General features: G+C 40.6%; 1 protein-coding gene across 6 annotated transcripts in view; it reads left to right on the top strand.

Moving 5' to 3' along the window:
• Positions 1 to 20,104, top strand: part of SYNE2 (spectrin repeat containing nuclear envelope protein 2) — a 156,243-nt gene that overhangs the window by 107,206 nt on the left and 28,933 nt on the right. For all 6 annotated transcript variants that reach the window (XM_015865456.2, XM_015865457.2, XM_015865454.2 and 3 more), the window contains exons 85-100: positions 363 to 539; positions 775 to 930; positions 2,296 to 2,445; positions 4,206 to 4,376; positions 5,488 to 5,621; positions 5,885 to 6,089; positions 8,210 to 8,389; positions 9,058 to 9,186; positions 9,634 to 9,788; positions 10,164 to 10,311; positions 10,747 to 10,841; positions 12,181 to 12,415; positions 13,150 to 13,344; positions 13,982 to 14,107; positions 15,908 to 16,063; positions 19,293 to 19,451. In XM_015865456.2, coding sequence (XP_015720942.1) covers positions 363 to 539; positions 775 to 930; positions 2,296 to 2,445; positions 4,206 to 4,376; positions 5,488 to 5,621; positions 5,885 to 6,089; positions 8,210 to 8,389; positions 9,058 to 9,186; positions 9,634 to 9,788; positions 10,164 to 10,311; positions 10,747 to 10,841; positions 12,181 to 12,415; positions 13,150 to 13,344; positions 13,982 to 14,107; positions 15,908 to 16,063; positions 19,293 to 19,451 — 2,571 coding nt within the window. The remainder of the gene's footprint in view (positions 1 to 362; positions 540 to 774; positions 931 to 2,295; positions 2,446 to 4,205; positions 4,377 to 5,487; positions 5,622 to 5,884; positions 6,090 to 8,209; positions 8,390 to 9,057; positions 9,187 to 9,633; positions 9,789 to 10,163; positions 10,312 to 10,746; positions 10,842 to 12,180; positions 12,416 to 13,149; positions 13,345 to 13,981; positions 14,108 to 15,907; positions 16,064 to 19,292; positions 19,452 to 20,104) is intronic.

Here is a 20,104-nt window from a genome sequence, read left to right as displayed (position 1 = left end):
TCTGTGACCCTGCAGAGAGGCTGCAGCAGACCAATGAGTGTTTAGACACTGAAGCTCCAATGACGGAGGCTTTTTGCCCCAGTCACAGGAAGGTTTTGCACCATTCTTATACATCTCCAGATGTCAGGGAGCCCAGTCTCAGTGCACAAATCCCTATAGGGATCTATTTTCCTCTGGTCTTGCAGAACTACCAAACCTGAGCTCTGGGCTCAGGCAGGACAATGTTTCCTAGCCTGTGGTGATGCAGTTCTCAGGTGCTTTGATACTGCACACTGTGTCACTGCAACTGATCAGATTTAAACTGCTGAACTAATTGCTTTATGTTTTTGTTCCTTTTTGGTTGTTTGTTTTAATTCTTCCAGGAATATATGATGGAAATGAACTTTAAGCAGTGGATGGTAGATTTTGTTAACCAGTCGCTCTTGCAAATGAGCACCTGTGATGTGGAAAGCAAGCGGTATGAGAGGACAGAATTTGCAGAGTGTCTTGGCGAGGTGAACTTGAGGTGGCACAGGCTGCAGGCATCCCTCAACAGAAAGGTGTGATTACATTTAATTGCTTTCTGTCTCACAACTCTGATCTTGGCAATACCAGTGCCCTATCTTTTGCAAACACTCTTTCTCCAAAAACACAACACAGATTTTTATGTTTACATCCTAAGCTCTGTGTAGAAAAAAAAAAAGTACTATTGTCTCAAATTTTGTCATGGAAGGGGCAGCCCTGTTTTTGCCCATGTCTAGGTTTGTGTAAATTAGAATGTTCTGTAACTTTTAGATACAAGACCTGGAACACCTATTGGAAGATACCACCGAAAACGAGAACAAAGCACAGACTTTATACAACTGGCTGGAAGCACAGAGCGATCGAATGAGATCTTTACAAACCCCAGCAAGTCTAACCTCTGCACAGAACACATTAGACGACTGCAAGGTAAAATATCATATAAGTGGGATATTATTGTACAAAATGTACGTAACACTTCACTGAATCCAGCCTGAAGAACTGCAGAGATTTGAACAGAAAAAAAATGTGAAGGAGGTTGCCATTTCCTAAAATACTACAGTGTAATTTTAATTAGAACATAGGAGGTTCAAACTAGTTCTACTATTAGTGTGAACTGTTATTTTATGTTTTCTTCTCCTGCAGCTGAAGATGCGTCTGCATCATGTTGTTGTTTCATGGTGGTTGGAATGTCATGCAACAGTATTAGAGATCATGTTTTGAGACGCCTTGAAAAGAAGTAGTTTTCTCTGTTCAGCACAGTTGTGGCAAATGCCACAATGATTCTGTTAGTTTGAAAAGCTCTGTAGTGGCCAAATCTTGGGATCTACGCAGCCTCATTTGGAAAAACATTAACACTATACAAGTGTTCTAGAATGTAATCTTCCTGAGCAAACCTCAAGAATCTGGATGTACTTTGGTTTTGTTGCATTTTTCTAGGCATCAGCTCCCTCATAATTGGAACAGGTGTTGCCAGCTAATAACTAGATCCTATTACCATGACTGTCAGTTGTTTTCATTCAGTACAGTGTTCTCAATCTTTTTACATGGAAAAAGATTTGTTCTTTCATTGCCATAGTTACGTGTCTCTATCTCATTGTAGGCTGCTATTATTCCCTGGAATATTCTGTTATACACAGAGTTGCTTGTCTCCATGAAGAACTCTAAAACATATTGGAGGTTAAGAATGAGAGAAAGACAGGGTATCTTTGGCTAATATACTGCCCTATTCACAGCGAGATGCAGTGCTAGGATGCAGGTGGCTAAAATGTTTCATTAAAATTATTTGCTCAATAAAAAGGAGCTCAAAATTTGATAAAGTTTTAGGGACAGAAGACTAAGGAAAGAAAGGTCATGACTTTAAGTGTAGCCTTATAGGGAATTGTTATGGCCCACTCTTTCTCTGAATATTTATTATTGTTGTGCAATGAGCATCTGTATTAAGATGAAGTCTGCATCTGGAGAGCTACAAAGAGGTCCACGTGGTGGCTGAGGTGTCAGCTATTGATGATTTCCTCCCAGTCATGATGTCCATACTGACACTAAATAGTTCTGGTTCTACGTGCAGAAGACTGCCTAAGCAACTGCTGTCATTTTGAATTCCTATAAAGAACTGTTGGTACTGGGGCTAAAATGGTGGTGGTACTATGTGGCCAAGGAGGACTGGTTTTAAGAAGCAGTGTTTATCTAAGCTCTTTACACAGGAAAAGTTTTTCTATGTTGTCATTAATAGATCTTATTATTATTACTGATTTTACTTATCTTCCTTCTCTCTCTCACTCATTTCTCATTTAGGACCTAGAAAATCAGCTTGCAATTAAATCCAAAATACTTGATGAGCTCAAGCAGTGTGTGTCTATGAATGGTAGTACAGAACAAACCCCAGAAGCATTGTCTTTCAGAATAGCTGACCTGTGTGAAATGAAGGACAGCGTTGTCAGCCAGGTAAATGATTTGCTTGCATTTTAGAATTCCTCCGTCACAAGCAGAGTATTTTTAATGTTAACCTTCTAAGTACTTCCATTTCAGTCTGTCCTGTACCAGAAGTTAACCTGTATCTAGAATTAAGGAAGAAAAAAAAATCTGATGTCAAAGCAGTTTGAATACAGGGAGAGGAGGTACAGAGACCCATCTTCAGTTTAAGAAAATAAAGAAATGGCATGGATATTTTTCTGTTGTCTTATGCTTTTTTTCATTATCTGCTTCTCTACTTTGTACTCTGGTCGTCTTCATCTGCAGTATGCTCCATTTGCACTGGAGCTTTTCTGCCACACAGCTACTCTTTCCTTTTCATAACTGGGTAGCTTCCACTGTCTATGTGGAATGTCCTACCCTACATAGTACTCCATTGCTTCAAGGACAAGCAGGTAGATTGGATTCTGTACAAACTGATTCCAAGATGGTCTGCATATGTAGCTTTGTACTTGAAACTGACCTTGTTTACCTAGGTGTAATTGACAGATACCAAAGATCTAATAATGGCTATAGCTGAGGGTTTTAATTTGTGATAATAAGTAGCCATATATTGCTGAGGATTATGTGTGATCCAGTAATTGTGTTTATAGTTAAGATTCCTATATACTTTTTACAAGTGCTCTGATTTCATTCCTCAAAACTTTGTGAAACTTGAATCCTTTTGCTTAAACTCTTCTATATGAGACATCAGTCCAGGATGAGGTTACACCTTCTCATTTTATGTTTCAACAGAGATTATGTGGTTGTTTCTTATCTGGAAAACAGATTTGTGTGCATGTGCATGATAAAAGAAGGAAAGTTCTTCATTTCAGTGTGGAGGTGGGGTTTGAATTTGGCAGGATTAACAGCCTAGTGATTAGTGACTCTAATTATAATCACTGTGGGTCATGTTAATTTTAATATTTTATGACTTAAGTATGGAACTTACAAACTGCAGCTTGTTACATCCTAGCTGTTTGCATGAGCAATGAAACGCAAAGTGCAGTCTTCTTCCTGTGTATGACAGGCCTCAGTAGGAGCCTGGTTGTGACTTCAAATACATGGCTAAGGAGATGTAATACCTTGCTTGTACTATCCGTAGTTTGATCGTGAGACTGTGAGTCTGTGGCCCAGAGACATTTCATGAGTATGTCTTTCTGTCTTCATTGTGTGGGCAGTAAATTTGCCTCAGGCTACAAAAAGCAATTAGAGATTTTTCCCACCTACACCATGATTCAAATGAGAATAATGTTGATTAATCCATCTACTCCTGCGTGCCTGGAACTGTGATACTATGATATGGTGATTCATGGAGTCTATTTAGCATGCTGAGTGGTTTGGAAAAGCTTTCACCTTGCATTGAGTGGATGCATGTCTGGGACTGAAATCTGTCACCTAAACAGGTCCCATGGAAACATGCTTATTGCTTTGTCCAGTTTGCCAAAGTATCTGATATTGGCATAAATGACAGCAGATACTGTACTAGATTAATGTTTCATCTAACCCAGGACATACACTGTGTGCTTACCTGGTACGGAAGAGTAAAAATGATGAGTCACACTGAAGAACTGTAGCAGATGGAAACTTGCTTGCCCCAGTACAGGCTACAAGATTGCAATTATGAAAGAAGTAAAGAGAAAATTAAAAGGAAATCTGTCATTTGACTGCATATGAGAATCCCATAGTTCCTAGATGGTATTTTTGGCAGGCTGCATAGTTAAGAGATCGTAACACAAGTGATTTGTTTGTAGGTTGCACAGCTGAAGACCTCAATGCAGTCAATATTGGAGCAGTGGAGAGTATATGATGACATTTATGCAGAAGTCAGCCTGCTGATGACAAGATACTTGTACTGCATAGACCAGTGCAAGCCCTCTGTGCTGTCATTGGAAGCTTTGAAAAACCAGGTCAAAACACTCCAGGTAAATCTACTGAAGTTGCCTTAATTCTATGCTTACTTCTGTGCCTTTAAACAAGCAAAATACACTGAGAAAGAACCACGCGTTTTTCTCTCAAGCAGCTTCCTTTTTACTGTAGTGCCACGGAAGTCAGTGGATTTTATTTTCCCTACTTATTTACTCTTTACTTTCCAGAGACACTGAGGCTTGTTTCTAGATTTCTCACTGTAGACTTCACATTCATTTCCTTAATGAAAGATGTTGGCTCTTGGCTTATTGGCTGAAATGGAATTTTCCCTTTCACTTGCATTTCCCATGGAGACGCCCTGCCACCAGGCTTCAGCTGGAGGAGATATTGTACACCAGGGTTGTGAGAGAAAGTTGGGCAAGGGACTGTGTCTCTAGATTTGTGGGTAGTTCTGCTGCTGCTATAGAGGCAGAGTGCCTACAGTGGGCATTCTGGCTGGCCTTGGGTCTCACTGCTTTAAAAAGACATGGCTAAAATCTTCCAACCTGTCTTTACACCTGTGTCGGAGTTCCTCTTTTGGCTTGTCTTCAAGTTACATCAGCAGTGGTACAGGTCAGACCAAGATGGCAAATCCTGGGCATGTCTCAGCAATAAAGTTTGCTTAAGCACTTCCACTCTTGCCTAGGGACGAATAATAAATAAGAGGAACTGGGGACCTTTTTACCTCTCTCCTTACTTCACCTTATTCATTTTTAATCTGGATCATTTGCCAGTGTGATCCATGGCAGGGTTCTGCAATCACCTGTGTCAGGAGGAGAGGAATACAGTGGAGATGGAGACATGAGTTATTGAGCTGACTTTACCACTAATGTTAATTTCCATGGAACAGCAGCCAAAAATAAGACATTCTGATTTCTAGTGTATTAATTTTGTAACTTCAGAGCTATGGGTTTTCACTTCAGGTTAAAATAAGCTGACTGAAGAATCTTTTCACTTTGACCCCTTCTCTTTTAATTTCTTAATTTTTAGGATCATGTTACAGTTTTTTGCAAACTTTTTGATCTGTGCTGCAGGTGTGTAGCTTTATTGCAACTGTATCCCTTCCAGCCTCTGGTGGAAGTGATACGTACATCACTGATCAACTCATTTCAATAATCTGTTTTACAGTCTCTTCAGGATGAGCTTGAGAACAGTGAAGAAAGTTGGGCCAAGCTCCAGGCAGCTGCCAATAATCTGAAGAAAAACTGCTCCCCCTCCTTTGCAGAGATTATTGACCAGAAGTGCACAGAGGCACACACCAGGTATGCTTACAAAAAAGAGCCACATCTGTCAGTATTAAATAAAATTGCTGAGGTAAATTTGCAATCTCTGTCACAGTTTTAAATGTTAGCAATGCTTATAGCTGTCTCAGGGTAGCCTTGTGAAGAATGGTGCTGTGTCAACTGGCTTTCAATAACCCAGCTGTGAAGGAAACCCCCATAGGACTCCTACACCAAATCATATTCTTATTCATGAGGTGCATCTCCAAGCAAAATGCTCTTATCACCATTTGATATGTTGGCAGGTGGAGCTCAGTAAATGAAGACATCACTGATCAGCTGCGGACAGCACATGCAACACTTCAGCTCTGGGAGCCCTATGATAGTTTATGTACTGAGGCAGCAGCCAAGTTACAGCAGCATGAAGAGCAGTGCACTCAGCTCTTGGATGCCCGCATGCCTGAAGATAATATGATAGAAACCCTGAAGCAGAGGATACAGGATGTAAAGGTACAAGAATGTGTTTCTGCTGCCTAAACCAGGATTTATTTAAATAAATAAATAAATCTAATCTAGTGAAAGCTAATGAACATCTTCTTTTCCCCCTCCACGCCTGCATCTAATAATAATCCAGTCAATGGAAAACATAAAATCTGATTTTTCCTATTGACAAAAGCATTTATTCCCTTCAAATACTTTGACCAGATCCTGAGGCCAAATCAAACTACAGTTAGCATAGGGAGCAAAGAAGAGCAATAATATTTAATTACTGGCCCTTTCTGCTCTATACAGAAAATCATGCCTATGCTGGAAAGGATCATTAAGCCAAAAATGATTTACTTTTAGCAGCACAGCTTGGGAGGAGAGATAATATCCACCAGATCAATAGCTGTCAAAAAAAAAAGACTGGTTTTCCAGAACACAGAACCATCCGTCTTGAGGTCTTCTACAGTCATCTTTAAATTGGTTTTATTTGGTTTAGGTCTTTTTTTTTGGCCTGGTCTGATAAGTTCACAGATTTCTGAGCTCATTATATTATTTCAGACACTGCTGACTTTAGGTAAATGAGATTTCATACTGAGACCCCAGGGTATATTTGACTCTTTCAGGCAGCAAACTGTCATTGTGTTCTGACATTTTTGGTTTCTTCAAAATTCAACAAAGAAATACAATAATCCTTATTTCAGTCCAGAGCAATGATTTGTCACATTTTATGTAACTTTATCCACATATCGGAAGAAGTCCAAAGTATCCTATTTTGCATGTAGCCAGCTGAGAAATTTTCTGCCAAGAGGAAGAGAACTCGTGTGTGTCCTACCATATCAGAAATAACTAACAGTGGTAAAACTTAGAACAAAGCATTTTAACTTCTTTCTGACCTGTTGATGGCTGTGGCACATGCATTTGTAAACACGTTAGCATAGAGGCTAATGTGTTTGGAAATATGTTTGCACCTACTAAGCATGGCATAACCACTAGTATGCCAGGTTACTCTGTAGGCCCTGTTCTAGTTTGCATGAGTGGGATATATACAGTTCATTGTATTTTGCAAAATGAATGATGAACTGGAAGAATGGGGAACAGTGACAAGTCGTGTTTCATGTAGGTGAAATTACACATGCATTTTAAGTTGTATTTTAATCTCTCTAATTTTATCTTCTGGTAGATATTACCGCAATAAATACAGATAAAGTCCAATACACAGTGTAAGAAATCAGAATGGGTTTTCTCGTGTGAGAAGTGATAGGACACAAGGAAATGGCCTCAAGTTGCACAGTGGAGGTGCAACAGATTAGGTGGCAGGAAGAGTTTATTTGTGGAAAAGGAGTTTAGTCATTGGAATAGGGAAGTGATGGAGTTGCCATGCCTGGAAGTATTTAAAAGGTGTGTGGCTATAGCAGTTACAGACATAGTTTAATGGTGGACCTGGTAGTGTTAAGCAATAGATGGACTTGATGATCATATGGGTCATTTCTGTCCTAAATGGTTCTATGATTTCAAATTATTAAATTGCCAAAGCAGTAGCTTCCAATATGATCAGTTCCAAAGACAGAGGTAAGGATCTAAGAGCCATTTTGCTTTTAGGGAATCATGTCTGTTCTTTACCATCAATCAAAAGCCTTTGTTTGATATTGTAAAGATCAATATAAAGAAATGTAAAGAAATACAGCAGCAAATTCCAGGGAGAGTCATGGTTTAAAGTGCATGACACTTGTAGTAATTGGTGTGTTTCACACTGACTTCTTGCCATTCCTTGTCCAGGTGTCAAGTTTGTAACAGTGATATTTCTCACCTGCAATAGGAGCCATTTTCTTCATCTGCTAGTGTAAATCTGGTCTGTAGAGACAGATATTCTATTTTCTCTCCCTGATCTGTTCTGTACAAACAGTAATGCCTGCTGCCTGCACTGATGTTCCACTGAACTTTGAACTGTGCCTTTCCCAGCACTTAGAGTCAATGGGTGCAATCCCTATTATCCTCTGAGTGAAAGTCTGAATTTGGCTCATGGAGGAGATGAACCAAAAGAGCTTAGTTACAGCAACAAAAGGTACTAAATGAAAATGGCACATGAATGAAGATCTGATTCATTTGCTGACCTTTTCTTTTTTAATTTCCTCTTCTCTCATCAGAATTTACAGCATGGTCTCCAAAGCATCGTGGAATGCCGTTCCCAAATTTCTGAGTTGGCTGATCAGATAAAACATCAGGCTGGGACAACTGCACAAGCCATTCTGTTGGAGAAGCTGCAACCGCTTCAGAGAGCATCCTATTTGGAAAAGATGTTGCAGAGGAAGTTAGATGAATTACAGGTATTTTTGAGAATAGAAAAGTAGTTTTCAGAGTGTGTTAACTTCTTCACTGGAGTCCTGTATTCCATGAATGGAAATGAAACTAAAATAATAAATTAAAACTCAGGTTTTATAGAACATAAAACTTGATGGTACGGTCAACTATGTAAGGAAATAACACTTGAAACCAAAAGGACAGATGAAGGAAGGGTTTCAGCCTCTTATATGCTGGCGTTGCTATAACATGCCTTTATAAGTGGACCCTCAGATGATTACAGGTCAGGAAACATTTTTGATTATTAACTTTGAACTAAATTGTAAACTTTCTCAGCTCTGCCTTGTAACAATCCTAAGAGCTTCAGTTTGCTTCAAAAAGAATGAAAACAATGTACCTAAAACCAATCCAGATCTACAAGAAGGTATTCCAGATGCCCATTTTTCTTCCAGATACTTAAGAATCTCTCAAGAATTATTGATTCTGTTTCTTGAAATCTGCTCTTGCACTTATCCAGTGCAAACAATAAATTTCACTCAATGAGTGATAAATACACTGGAAGCTGGATTGGACGTGTTTGTCTATCTGATGATATTGCTTATTGCTCCTTCTTGTATAGCAAATACATATGTTAAACCAGCTTATTAAAGCTTATTAAACCAGAATTAATATAAATCTTCAATGTTCATTCTAGTTTAATCTTTCACAACTGGAGGATTTTAAGAACTGTCTTGAAACGCTGGAGGGTCACGTCAAGAATTGCACAGATGCCTTTGATAGCCTCCATCTAGAGGGAGAAGCAGACAACTCAGAACAACTCATGGTATGTTCAATTTCCCAAGTACAAAAGTACAAGTAATTAGGATTTAAGAGTCCTAGTTAAGGAAATACAAGTTCTAAGTCTAGCTTGGACACTTCCAACAGAGTTAACTGTAATTTCATAGCAAAAAATTATTAAAATACATAAAAATTAGATATGCATCGCAAGCAAAATGGATTGCATAAAGGGGAGGAAAGTCATGTGGATTTGGAGTTGATGGGAGATCCTTTTTCCCAGCTTTATTCTGCAGCTACCTTGTTTTTGTACCGTACATACAGGGTACAGAGTTAATCTGCAAGTGCTGGCACATGCATATCTGCTCAATACTACTAAGAAAGCCTCCTGTAAAGAAACTGACCTGTTTGTTTCCTATAAACTGTGAAGTTAACATAAATGTGTGGTTTCTTGAGTTAGCATTTTGATTGCAATCAACTTCCCTTTTACTTCCAGAATCACACACTGGAGCTTGCTGCCCTTTCTCCAAGCATAGAGAGTTTGAATGAAGCAAGCCTTAAGCTGCCCCTCAGTGACTTCACCCTAAAGAAGATGCAGAGCCTGACTCGGCAGTGGAGTCAGAAGACAGCAACTGCTTTGGAACATTGCAGGTGTGACAGGCAAACAAAAAAAGTCATTATTAACTGTTTTCTTTTATTTGAGGAAAATGAAAATGAAATTAAAGCATGGGAAGTATTACTAGATGTTCACAGCTTTCTTGGAGGGCTTCTACATTGGATTTCTACCCTTCCAACTTAACTCCAGAGTATTTCTATTGTTCTGTGATTCTATGATTTAGTGGCCAGTTCTGTTCCAAGCCACTTGAAGCAAAAACATAAAAGGCTATGAGTGAAGAAAGGTAGAGAAGTACCAAGCAAAACCCTACTGTGTTAGCATTAGTAATGGCCACATTAAAACATATGCAAACATATGCACAAAACCAACCACCAGCAAAATAGATCCAGAAGATTTCTTTTGTTTTATAGTGTGCTGGAGGGAACTCAAACTGATGAAAAGAAATTCCTTCAGAAATGTGAAAACTGGATGAAATTCCTAGAAAAAATGAAAGAGGCCCTGAAGAGTGATGTCCCAGGACGATTTGAAGAACTGCAAGAGCAACAGAGAGTCTATGAGGTAAAGTTAACTCTAAAAATCAAAGTATCTCAAATGATGAAGGTGATAGGAAATACTTGGAAATAGAAGTTCTTTGCTCTCTCTTATGCCTCTCCAAATCAGTTCACTCTTTGCATTAAAATGTAACAAAACAAGTATAGCAAAGGGTGAATTCGGCCTTATGTCTCTTTTTTTATACCTTTCCTATGATATAGTCTAGATTGCATTTCTCATAATCCAGCAAACATCAGCTCCTCTTGGGTTACCACGTAAGTGCAAATTCCTCCTGGTATTATGAAAGTGTGGAACCTTTTAGGGTGCATATGATGATAGCACTTGAAAATACTTTTGGCATTTAAAATTACAAGTACTGTCACTGCAGAGGAGTGGAACCAGCTTTCACAGCAAGGATTGTTCAATGAGTAGTTAAAACTGTTGTTCTTGTGGTATTTTCAGATGCTGCAAACTGAGATTTCCATAAATCAGCAGACATTTAATTCTATCATAGCAAAAGTTCTACTGTTCCTGGAATCTGGAGAAGCAGAAAAAAGGTAATACATTTGTTTTTCTCTCAAAGATTTTGCTAATTCAGTGAATAGGTTCTCCTCTTTGCATTCAGTATTGGACACAAACTCAAAGTGCTGACCAGATTTTCTCTTTAAATAATTTCCTGGCGCCTTTTGCAGAAGTGTGAGGAGGTGCAAACAGAAACACAGGTGCTCAGACTCCACTTTTGATAGCAACTGGATGTTCTGCCAAATAAGATTAGTTAATTGGTCCTGTACATGAAGCTTCCTTGTCTGCTGCTGCTTCTCTGCAGTTGTTTGAACAGTGTGATTGAGAGGCCAGCTTCTTGCAGAGGGTAATGAGAATGCTGCATATAAAGGTCCCTTTCTCTTTTCCCAGACCTCTCCATTTCAAATTGTATACAGAGGTATGAGACTGTTTACACTGCCCCAAGCTCAAACGATGGTGCATTAAGTCACTGGCCCCACACAGTCCAGAACACAAAAGCCAAACCTGTTTTTTATTATTATGATGTTATGCTTTCCTTGTAATCAGTGTAGAGGAAGAAGAGGCATATAATGTTTTGCCAGAGGTTCAACTGCCTCAGGCATTTCAGCTGTGAAGACATTATTCCTCTCTGCTAGAGCTTGCTTCCACAGAGTTGGCAGGACAAAACTTCAATGTGAAGTCCATAGCTTGGCTTAAAGATGCCAGGGGAAGGTCGGGCTCAACTAAGTTAAGTTACTAAATTTTTTTGTTGAAGCTATCCCCACAAACACATCTGTATAAGAGCTAATATGGGGGCCATGACCTCCCGCAGAGAAGCAAGAGGGATAGCCAGGGGCTCACTTTAATCATCCCATCTAGATGATATGGGTCATCTAAACATGTTGCAGGAGAAGTGAAAGTGTTTAGATGGGTTCAGTAGCAACACAGAGCCTTTTCACTTTGCAATTACATCCCCCTGCTGTAGGATGTAGGATCCAGTGATGGCTGAACTTGCCATTACAGCCTGGTAAATGCACAAATCAATTTTGCTGCACAATGAGAGATCTTGTGTCAATTGCATTATCATCTTCCTTGTTCTTCAGACAGATATTTAGTGCATGTTGTTTCTGTGATTTCTGTACTATGTATGTTGCTATAAATTAATAGCAAGAATGACTTGCAATATCTATTTTTATATCATGTAAAAGTTGTCTTGTATTGCCTAAAATGTGGAATGTGTGGAGCAGAGCTAGGCTTGTGGATATGTAGAACTTTTTGCTTAGTTGGGCATTGTAGTTGGAATTTTACAGTATTCCAAATGTAAATCCATCACAATTATTGGAAATACAGCCTTGAGGTCAAAATATTTTACCACTCAACACCTGTTGTCTGCAGGACAGAGTTTATTTCCAAGCTCACGTTGCTGAAAGAGCAGTGGCAGAACGTTACCTGGTTGGTTCAGCAGAGGAAGAAAGATATCGATGGACTCGTGAGCCAGTGGCAGCTCTTCAGGAGTTCGCTGAGGAGCCTCAGCAGATTCCTTGCTGATACAAACAGCTTCCTCACAGCTGTCAAGAGCCAGGACTGCTACAGCCTTTACCACCTTAGAAATCTCATCCATGATTTCAAGGTATTGTATCTGATGAATCTAAAATCTGTGATTTTCCTCAGATTTAAACTTCTCTCCAATAAGAAGAAAAAGCTTTAAAATAACCTGAATGTGTGATGATGTGTGTATGAGTGTGCAGGAATGGACACCAGGTGCCAGAAGCAGAAGGGAGAGAACTTAGAAGGGCATCTGTCCTTGGGACCGCTGCTCCAGAATGCAATGAAACCAGGCAGCAGTTTTTCATAGCAGTGCATTCTGCATTTTATGTGCAATGGAAATCACGTTTCCCTTTGTTCATACTGGCTGTCTTGGCTTTTCATTGAATTAACCTTGTTTTATAAGAAGACAAGAAGAATCGGTGAAATTGGTGGTTGCTTGAAGAAATCTAAAACACTTCAAAATGCATTGAAGTCCTCTATTTGTACTTTCCAAAGTTTCTCATGTTCCCACACGCCTAATGTTGAATTAACACATTACCAGTATTCCATTTGGTGCTAGCCTTGTTTCATTTCATCTTTATTTTTACCTGCTGTTTAAGGATGATTTTCAGCAGATTTTTCAAGTTAATGCTCATGCTTTTCATTAGTGAGAAAAGCCAGAATATCTTCTCCCTCCCACTCCAAATTGCCCTTCTTTCCTGCTGTTGCTTTAAGGAACGAAACAATGATCATATTGCTTGTGTTATAGACTAATTTGAGTCATAGGCAAATTAATATTGATGGATTAACAGCTAAAAAACTGTTTTTCTCTTAAAGAGTAAGGCAGTGATTCTTCAGAGGTGGCAAGGCATGTACTCCTCTGTCATTGATGTTGGCGAGAAGTTGCGCACCGACTCTGATCCTGAGACCAGTGATGCTCTGCAGGAGGAGCTCAGCCAACTGCAGCAGAGCTGGGGGGACACACAGGTCCAGCTGGAGAAGATGAAGACGCAGCTCAGCAGCATCCTGCAGGTAGAAAATGCTCCTCCAAAGGAGGAGCAGCACTTGTCATCAGGGCTTGTGGGAAGCTAAAAACATAGTCCTTTAGCTCTCCAAAGGAAAATGAGGTTCATATCCATTTGTTAATGGATGTTCCCACTCTGATTGTTGTCATGCATCCATGGTCTTAGAGCTCTGCCCTGCTTTGAGGTATGATGCCTGAGCAAAAATTCAACCTAGAGGGGTTTAACATTACTGTACCTGTAAACAGAAGGGCAGGTCATATTTATTCCCTTTGAACAACAGATCTGCTTTCATGGCCAGACAGCACAGAGGTATACCTTACAATTGAATATCATCAGTGATATGATCCCTAGCCTCAGATTCGTATTAAAAACCTCTCACGTTGAACATAACAAGATAATACTCCTTAAAACATACCTTTAATCACAACAGTGTGTGCAGTCTTCTCTGTAAATCTGTGTGCTAAATTCCTGTGGGTGTATCACCATGCATCAAAAAGAAAATCCAAATACCTAGAGCCAATGATTATTTACTTCACTGGATTGAAGATGCTATTGTGGAACCTAGATATATAGTACATCATGTCCCATCTGTGCCCGGCATGCTGTATCTTACCTTTTATAACTTCTTGGGTTTCCTTGAGCAGAGCTGGGACAGCTGTGAAAAACAAACCAAGGAGTTAGAAAGCAGGCTGCGAGAGCTGAAGGATGAAGTTAAAGATCCACTTCCAGTCGAACATGAAGAACTCTACAAATCCAAGGAGCACATTAAGGTACTGAATGAGCATATTGTATTTATATGGATACAGTCTTTGTGCATCACTCAATCCCTTTTAAGTCAATTTCCCATCTTTCAGTGCCCCTGAATTTTTCTCCTTTATACCATCCTGGTTGCTGCCAGTCTGCAAAGTGCAGCTGACCTCTCTACATGCATGAGAGAGATTCTTCCTGCAAAAAAGTTACTGTTGTTGCAATATTTTTTACCTCCTTCTCACTTCCCATCATCTGAACTTATAAAATAAGCTGGTTCTCAAACAAGATGTTAAGAGTCCCTGGTCTCAGCTCGAGTTGGCTGCCATCCTAATGGCTGCGTATTCTCCTTTGTTTTCCAATCTGTTTTGGACAGAGAGCTCCTCAGGCAAGAGACCTTGAAAGGATGCAAAGCACTGTGCACACCTGTGGGATCCAGAAATAATTAAAAAGAAAGAAAATTAGAGAAAGGGAGTGGCATAAACCCTTGCAGCCCATAGTACTTAATGAAAATTAAGTGGCAAAGCATTTCCAAGGGATGGGAGGTGTTATTTCTGGACTGGTCAGTTTTTCATCATTCTTTTATGAAGTGAATTGTTGACTTGTATGGTGGGAATAAATCAGCTTTTTAGTGAGCCAAGGCTTTGTACTCATTATCAGCTGTCTGAAATCTTCTTTGTGAGCACTGGCTGCCTTTGCCACAGCAGCAGTGCTGGCTGCAGTCCTGAACTATTAGTGAAATGGCAACAGACAGCTCCTGCCTCTAATTCCAAGCAGAGAAATTTGGCTACAGAGATATCAGGGTTAGACAGGACCACTGCAGCTGCTGCTACTCTGGGATATCAGAGCAGAATAAAATACCAGGAGCATAATGGTATGAAATTCCGATACTGACTTCATTATTGCAGGGATTTGACCTTTATCAAAACAAACAAACGCATATCTGTGCATCTATAAGAAGTAATTTGTTTTGAACTCTAGTAAATGTTTCAGCTTCACTTTTTTATTTTATTTTTTTTCCTTCAGTGTTGAAGCAGACCAGAAATTGCTTTTAGGATTTAGATAAACGACTGGATCTAAAGACCTGTGAAAATACCCATAGGGCTCAGACCCAGAATGATTCTCCTGCCACTTGCATTTTTTTTTTCCCTGTAAAATGAGACCAACTGAGTTCTATGTCAGAGGAGCCAGTGACCAACTTGCAAAAGGGGGACCTAATGTTTAGAATCTCCTGATTCCTAGTTGCATGCAGTGCTTCTTTAACACTGATCAGGAAAGTGCATAACCATGTTGCAAAGGGAAGGAGAGTGGGAGGAAAGGAGCCATAGAAGTGGTGTTTATGTGAGTGAGCAATTTAAAGCTCCAGATTTCTGTGAAATCCGATGAAGTGGCTGTGAAGTCATGCATTAGCAAAGGGAACCTGATTTTTTTTCTTAGCATATAAGTAACCAACCTGAAATTGGAACAAATGCAGGCAGGAACAACTTGGCTAAAATAAAAAAACCTGAAATCCTAAAGAAATGGTCATGTCTTCCTGGCTGTGAAATTCTGTCCTGAAGCATGGGGAGCTGCTGGGCTCCAGCAGCATTTTGACCCATTTGGCCAGAGCAGCATCAGTGAATGAGCAGCAGCGCTGCCCTGGGCTCTGGGCAAAGCCCTGAGCCAAACCCATGGGGTCCGCATCCAGTCTGGCTGCAGAGCGCTGCACAAGCTCTGCACATTCCCCTCCTCTCCTCCCCCACAGGCCAGGCAGGGGATTAGCGAGCAGGTTTGGAAAGCAGAGGAGCTTAGTGCCAAGGCTTGTGCTGGGTGTTTCCATGCAGGAACTGGAGCAGTCGCTGGCAGACTGGGCCCACAACATGAAGGAGCTGCAGGCCATGAAGGCGGAGCTGGCGCATTGCATCCTCACCGAGGACATGATGGTGCTCCAGGAGCAAGTGGAACATTTGCACAGGCAGTGGGAAGAGCTCTGTTTGCGAGTAAGTTTTCTGCATAACCTTTTTTTATAGCAAGATGCTCGTAGGTCCTGGAGGGCAAGGGGGAGCAGGCCAAGCAGATGGGATTTCTTTTGGGTTTGGGTTATTTTTGCCACATTGGGAGGGAATGGGACTTCTCCTGGGGCAGCTGAGCAGGGCTGAACTTTGTCCTTTGTTTCCTGGCGACAGTGCTGTGATTTCTTTATCTTTAATTTATTGATTTATTTATTTTCATTGCACACCCTTTGTAAGTAGTAAGCGCCTGCTTTGCAGGAGCCCAGATGCAACTGTGCGCTGCCATAGGTGGCTTTGTTCAGGGCCGCCAAAGGGGGAGAGGGGGAGGGAGGGTGGATAAACACAGGAACTGCCTGAGGGGTTGAAACTGGGAAAGGAAGGGGGATGCCCTGGTGATCTGGTGTCAAAGAATGCCAGATGGGTTGATAAAGAAAAATGTGTTGAAATGCAGACACTGGGTTTTAAACACATTCTGAACTGGCTTGTCTGTTCTGTTGCAGCAACACGCTGCAAAACATTTGCATTCTTTGTGTCTTGTTGTTATTACACTTAATTTAGTTCTGCATGTGAAATAGCCAGGGTAAAAGTACCAGCAAAGTCACATGGACTTGATTCATTGGGTTATTATGCACTTTGAATGGGTGTTTACTTTGCCCCCTTAACAGGACTGGAAGAAGCAACATACTTCAGGTTTTAAGTCAGTCGGGATGACTCTACTTGTCAGCAGCCAAACTTGTTGCCTCTCACAGGCTTTTATTCCACAGTTTGCATAAAAATAAAAAAGAAGGAAAAAAAAAATGCTTCACATCCAATCCTTACTTAGACCAAGGTGAAGCAACTGCCAGTGTGGGAACACTGCCAGAGCAAGGAATGAGCAGCTCTATTTATTCCAGAAACGCTGATGTGATGAAATAGCTATTTGGGTTTCTTTTTGGCCTTGCAGCAAAAAAGTATTTAGTATCTTTGACAGTTAATCTACAACCAGTGTTGTCTCTGCTACTGTTTCTGAGCTCTGGAAATAATGCCAGCCCCCCTCCCCTCTCACAAGGCTGTTAGATGTAAATTGGAATGCCTGAGCCATTTACCTAATGGAAATCTGCAGTTAAACCTATAAGGAGAGAAGTTTGTTGTTTCTTTTCCTTTTTTTTTTTTTTTTTCTGTGAACTGATGATGAACTTTGGTGAACAGCCCTGAAAACTGATCTGTGTTACGTACGTACCCAACTACTGCCTATCCAGGCTGTATAATAATTTCATTTCAGATTCAAGATTTCCACTTGGATTTCTGGAAGGAACAGTATTGTGTCCTGCCCACCTTGGAGATATGGCAGGAAATAAATATTACATAAGTTTTAGACAAAAAATCCTTAGTGGGAGTAAATCGATTCCATGCTGCAGCAGTGCGACATACTGAAATGTTTCACAGCCCTAATGAGCCTCCAGAGAGCCTGCATGGATGCTCAGACCTGGACACTTCATTGGTTCTGCTGCTAGCACAACTGCTTTGTTTTGGCTATCAAATTAGAGGAGTCAACATGTACTGTGTAAAAATGCATCAGTATTTTTTACTACAGTGTAAATAGTGAGATGGAAAAGCCTTTAAGTGTGAGGCATCACTACAGCTGTCACGGCCATGGGAACAGAATTGCCAGCTGTCCGTGCTGCACTGGACAGGGACACAAACATGGTTAGTGAGCAGATGCACTCAAGGGATTAGTGTTTGCATAGCTGCCCTTGCAAGGCTGGTCAAAGATTTAACTGTTTTTTTATCAGTGAGTCCTGGCCTAGCAAATCCTAGTATTCAAGAGGGATGTCTGGTGCTTGGTAAATCTGCAGCCTGCCTTGAGGATGGCCAGAGAGCTCCTGCATCGCATGATGGGTGCAGAGCTGGAACTGGTAGTGGGGACAGCTGGTTTGGGGTGATAGTGCTCAAAGCAAAGAATGACTCGAAGGGCTTGTGTTCTTAGAAGCTTCTGTGGGATCTGTTGGCTCCTTCCTGCTTTACTCCTGACCTTTACTAGTTAGTCAACTAAGAACTTCATTCTAAACGCTGTGTTGCCCCATGCTTAGAAAACAAAAATAGAGTCAAGATCATCTCAAGATGTAATAACAGCGTTGCTGATGTGCATAGCCCCTTATCTCAGAGGGTAAGGCCTTATGTTATGCCAGGGGAGGTTCAGGTTGGACATTAGGAAACATTTCTCAGAAAGAGTGGTGAGATATTGAAATGTTCTGCCCAGCGAGATGGTGGAGTCACTGTCTCTGGAGGTGCTGAAGAGATGTGGAGATATGGCATTGAGGGACACAGCTTAGTGGGCGTGGTGGGGATGGGTTGACTGGTAGGTTTGGTCATCTTACTGGTTTCTTAATGATTTTGTCATTCTATGATCTCTTAACTGAGATTATCATAAAAGATTTAGAGATTCATTTCATCTCCCTACCCCCTTCCTTAAAAATAAATAAATAAATAAGGGACAAAAGCAATATAATGAGAATATCAGTTGGTGCCTCCCATTTTGATCCCAGTTGTTTGGAGCTGGTCTTGCCTCCACACGACAGTCTTAGATTTTACTCTGAGGTACCAGATAGTGCTAGAGATTAGATTAGGAGGATCAGTAACAGGATTTTGATGAGTCATATATTGCACAAGATGCACATTAGGTGTGAGGAGGAAATACTTTTCTTGGCATGGTGTGGTATTTGGAGCGGCTATTTGCAACAGAGGCAAGCAGGGTTATATTCCATCATCTTTGCACAAAGTTTATGGGTGAGAACAAAGGGTTTCCTGTTTGTTTTCTTTCAGTAAGAAAAAAAAGAGCTTACCTAGGTGTTACCTCTTTTGTGCTGTAGATGAGGCCATAATAAGTAGTATGTGGTAATTATATACTTTATATTACCTTGTTTGGCATCTTCAGATTTTCACTGAGTAATATGTAAATTGTTACACAGTGTTGTTATTTATAATGCTGTCAGTCAATGCAGTTCTTCTGAGGGAGAGAATCTGGTGTTTGCTAGTCAACTTTTGGCCTTGCTATCCAAAATAACTCCTAATAATGATCTGCTTGACAGTTTTGAAAAGAAAGCTAGAGATACTTATTAAGTGCTCCTGAAAAATGAAACATAATAGAATGCAGAGTAGAAATTAGAGGGTTCATAATCAACTGTTTTCCTTCCCGACGGAGATGTTGTCAGCATTTCATTTGTGTCCTTATCCATAGGTGTCTCTCCGTAAGCAGGAGATCGAGGACAGACTCAATGCCTGGATTGTGTTCAATGAAAAGAATAAGGAGCTCTGCTCCTGGCTGGTACAAATGGAAAGCAAAGTGCTACAGACTGCAGATGTCAGCATTGAAGACATGATAGACAAATTGCAGAAGGTAAGTAGCATTGCCGCTTTTCTACAATTGCTTCCTGATAGCTGGTCATACAGCAGCCATTCCTCATCTCTTCCTTGCCTCCTAGAAGCAACAGATGCTATAAAAACAGCATGTACAGACTTTTGTGAGGTGATGAGCTACTCTGTCTGAAGCTCTTGTTTTCTTGGTGTTCGGACGTGGGACAAAACACAAGACAGAAATGCCACCTAACTGCATTTAGGCATGAGTGTGGTGTGAGTTGTGCTGGTGAGGGGCTGGGCTGAGACATGCATAGCACAGCCCAGAGCTTCCTTGCTAGGGATTACTGATGTTCTGGGAGCATCTCACCACTTCCTCCCCTCTCACTGTTATGCAATTGGCAGCCAGAGGGCAAAGAAAAGACTGAACAATGGAAGGTGTTATGGCAGGCAAATGAGAGATTATCACAACCAAAAATGAAGCCTAATTCTGCCCCTTCTCATTACTCAGTGCAGTTGGTGATGTCTAATACTTTCGTATTGGTTTGATTTTAAACAGGGTGTTTTTGTTGTTTAATTGTTATTTCTGGCTGCTGTTCTTCCCCATGGCTTAAAGCTCTCAATGTCTAATCTCAGATCTCCTCTAGGTATGAATACTGGCAAAATAAAGCCATCCCAGACTTGAATTTGGGTTCT

This window comes from Coturnix japonica, chromosome 5, assembly GCF_001577835.2.
Source record: "Coturnix japonica isolate 7356 chromosome 5, Coturnix japonica 2.1, whole genome shotgun sequence".
NCBI lineage: Eukaryota > Metazoa > Chordata > Aves > Galliformes > Phasianidae > Coturnix > Coturnix japonica.
This window is presented reverse-complemented; position numbering and strand designations above follow the sequence as displayed.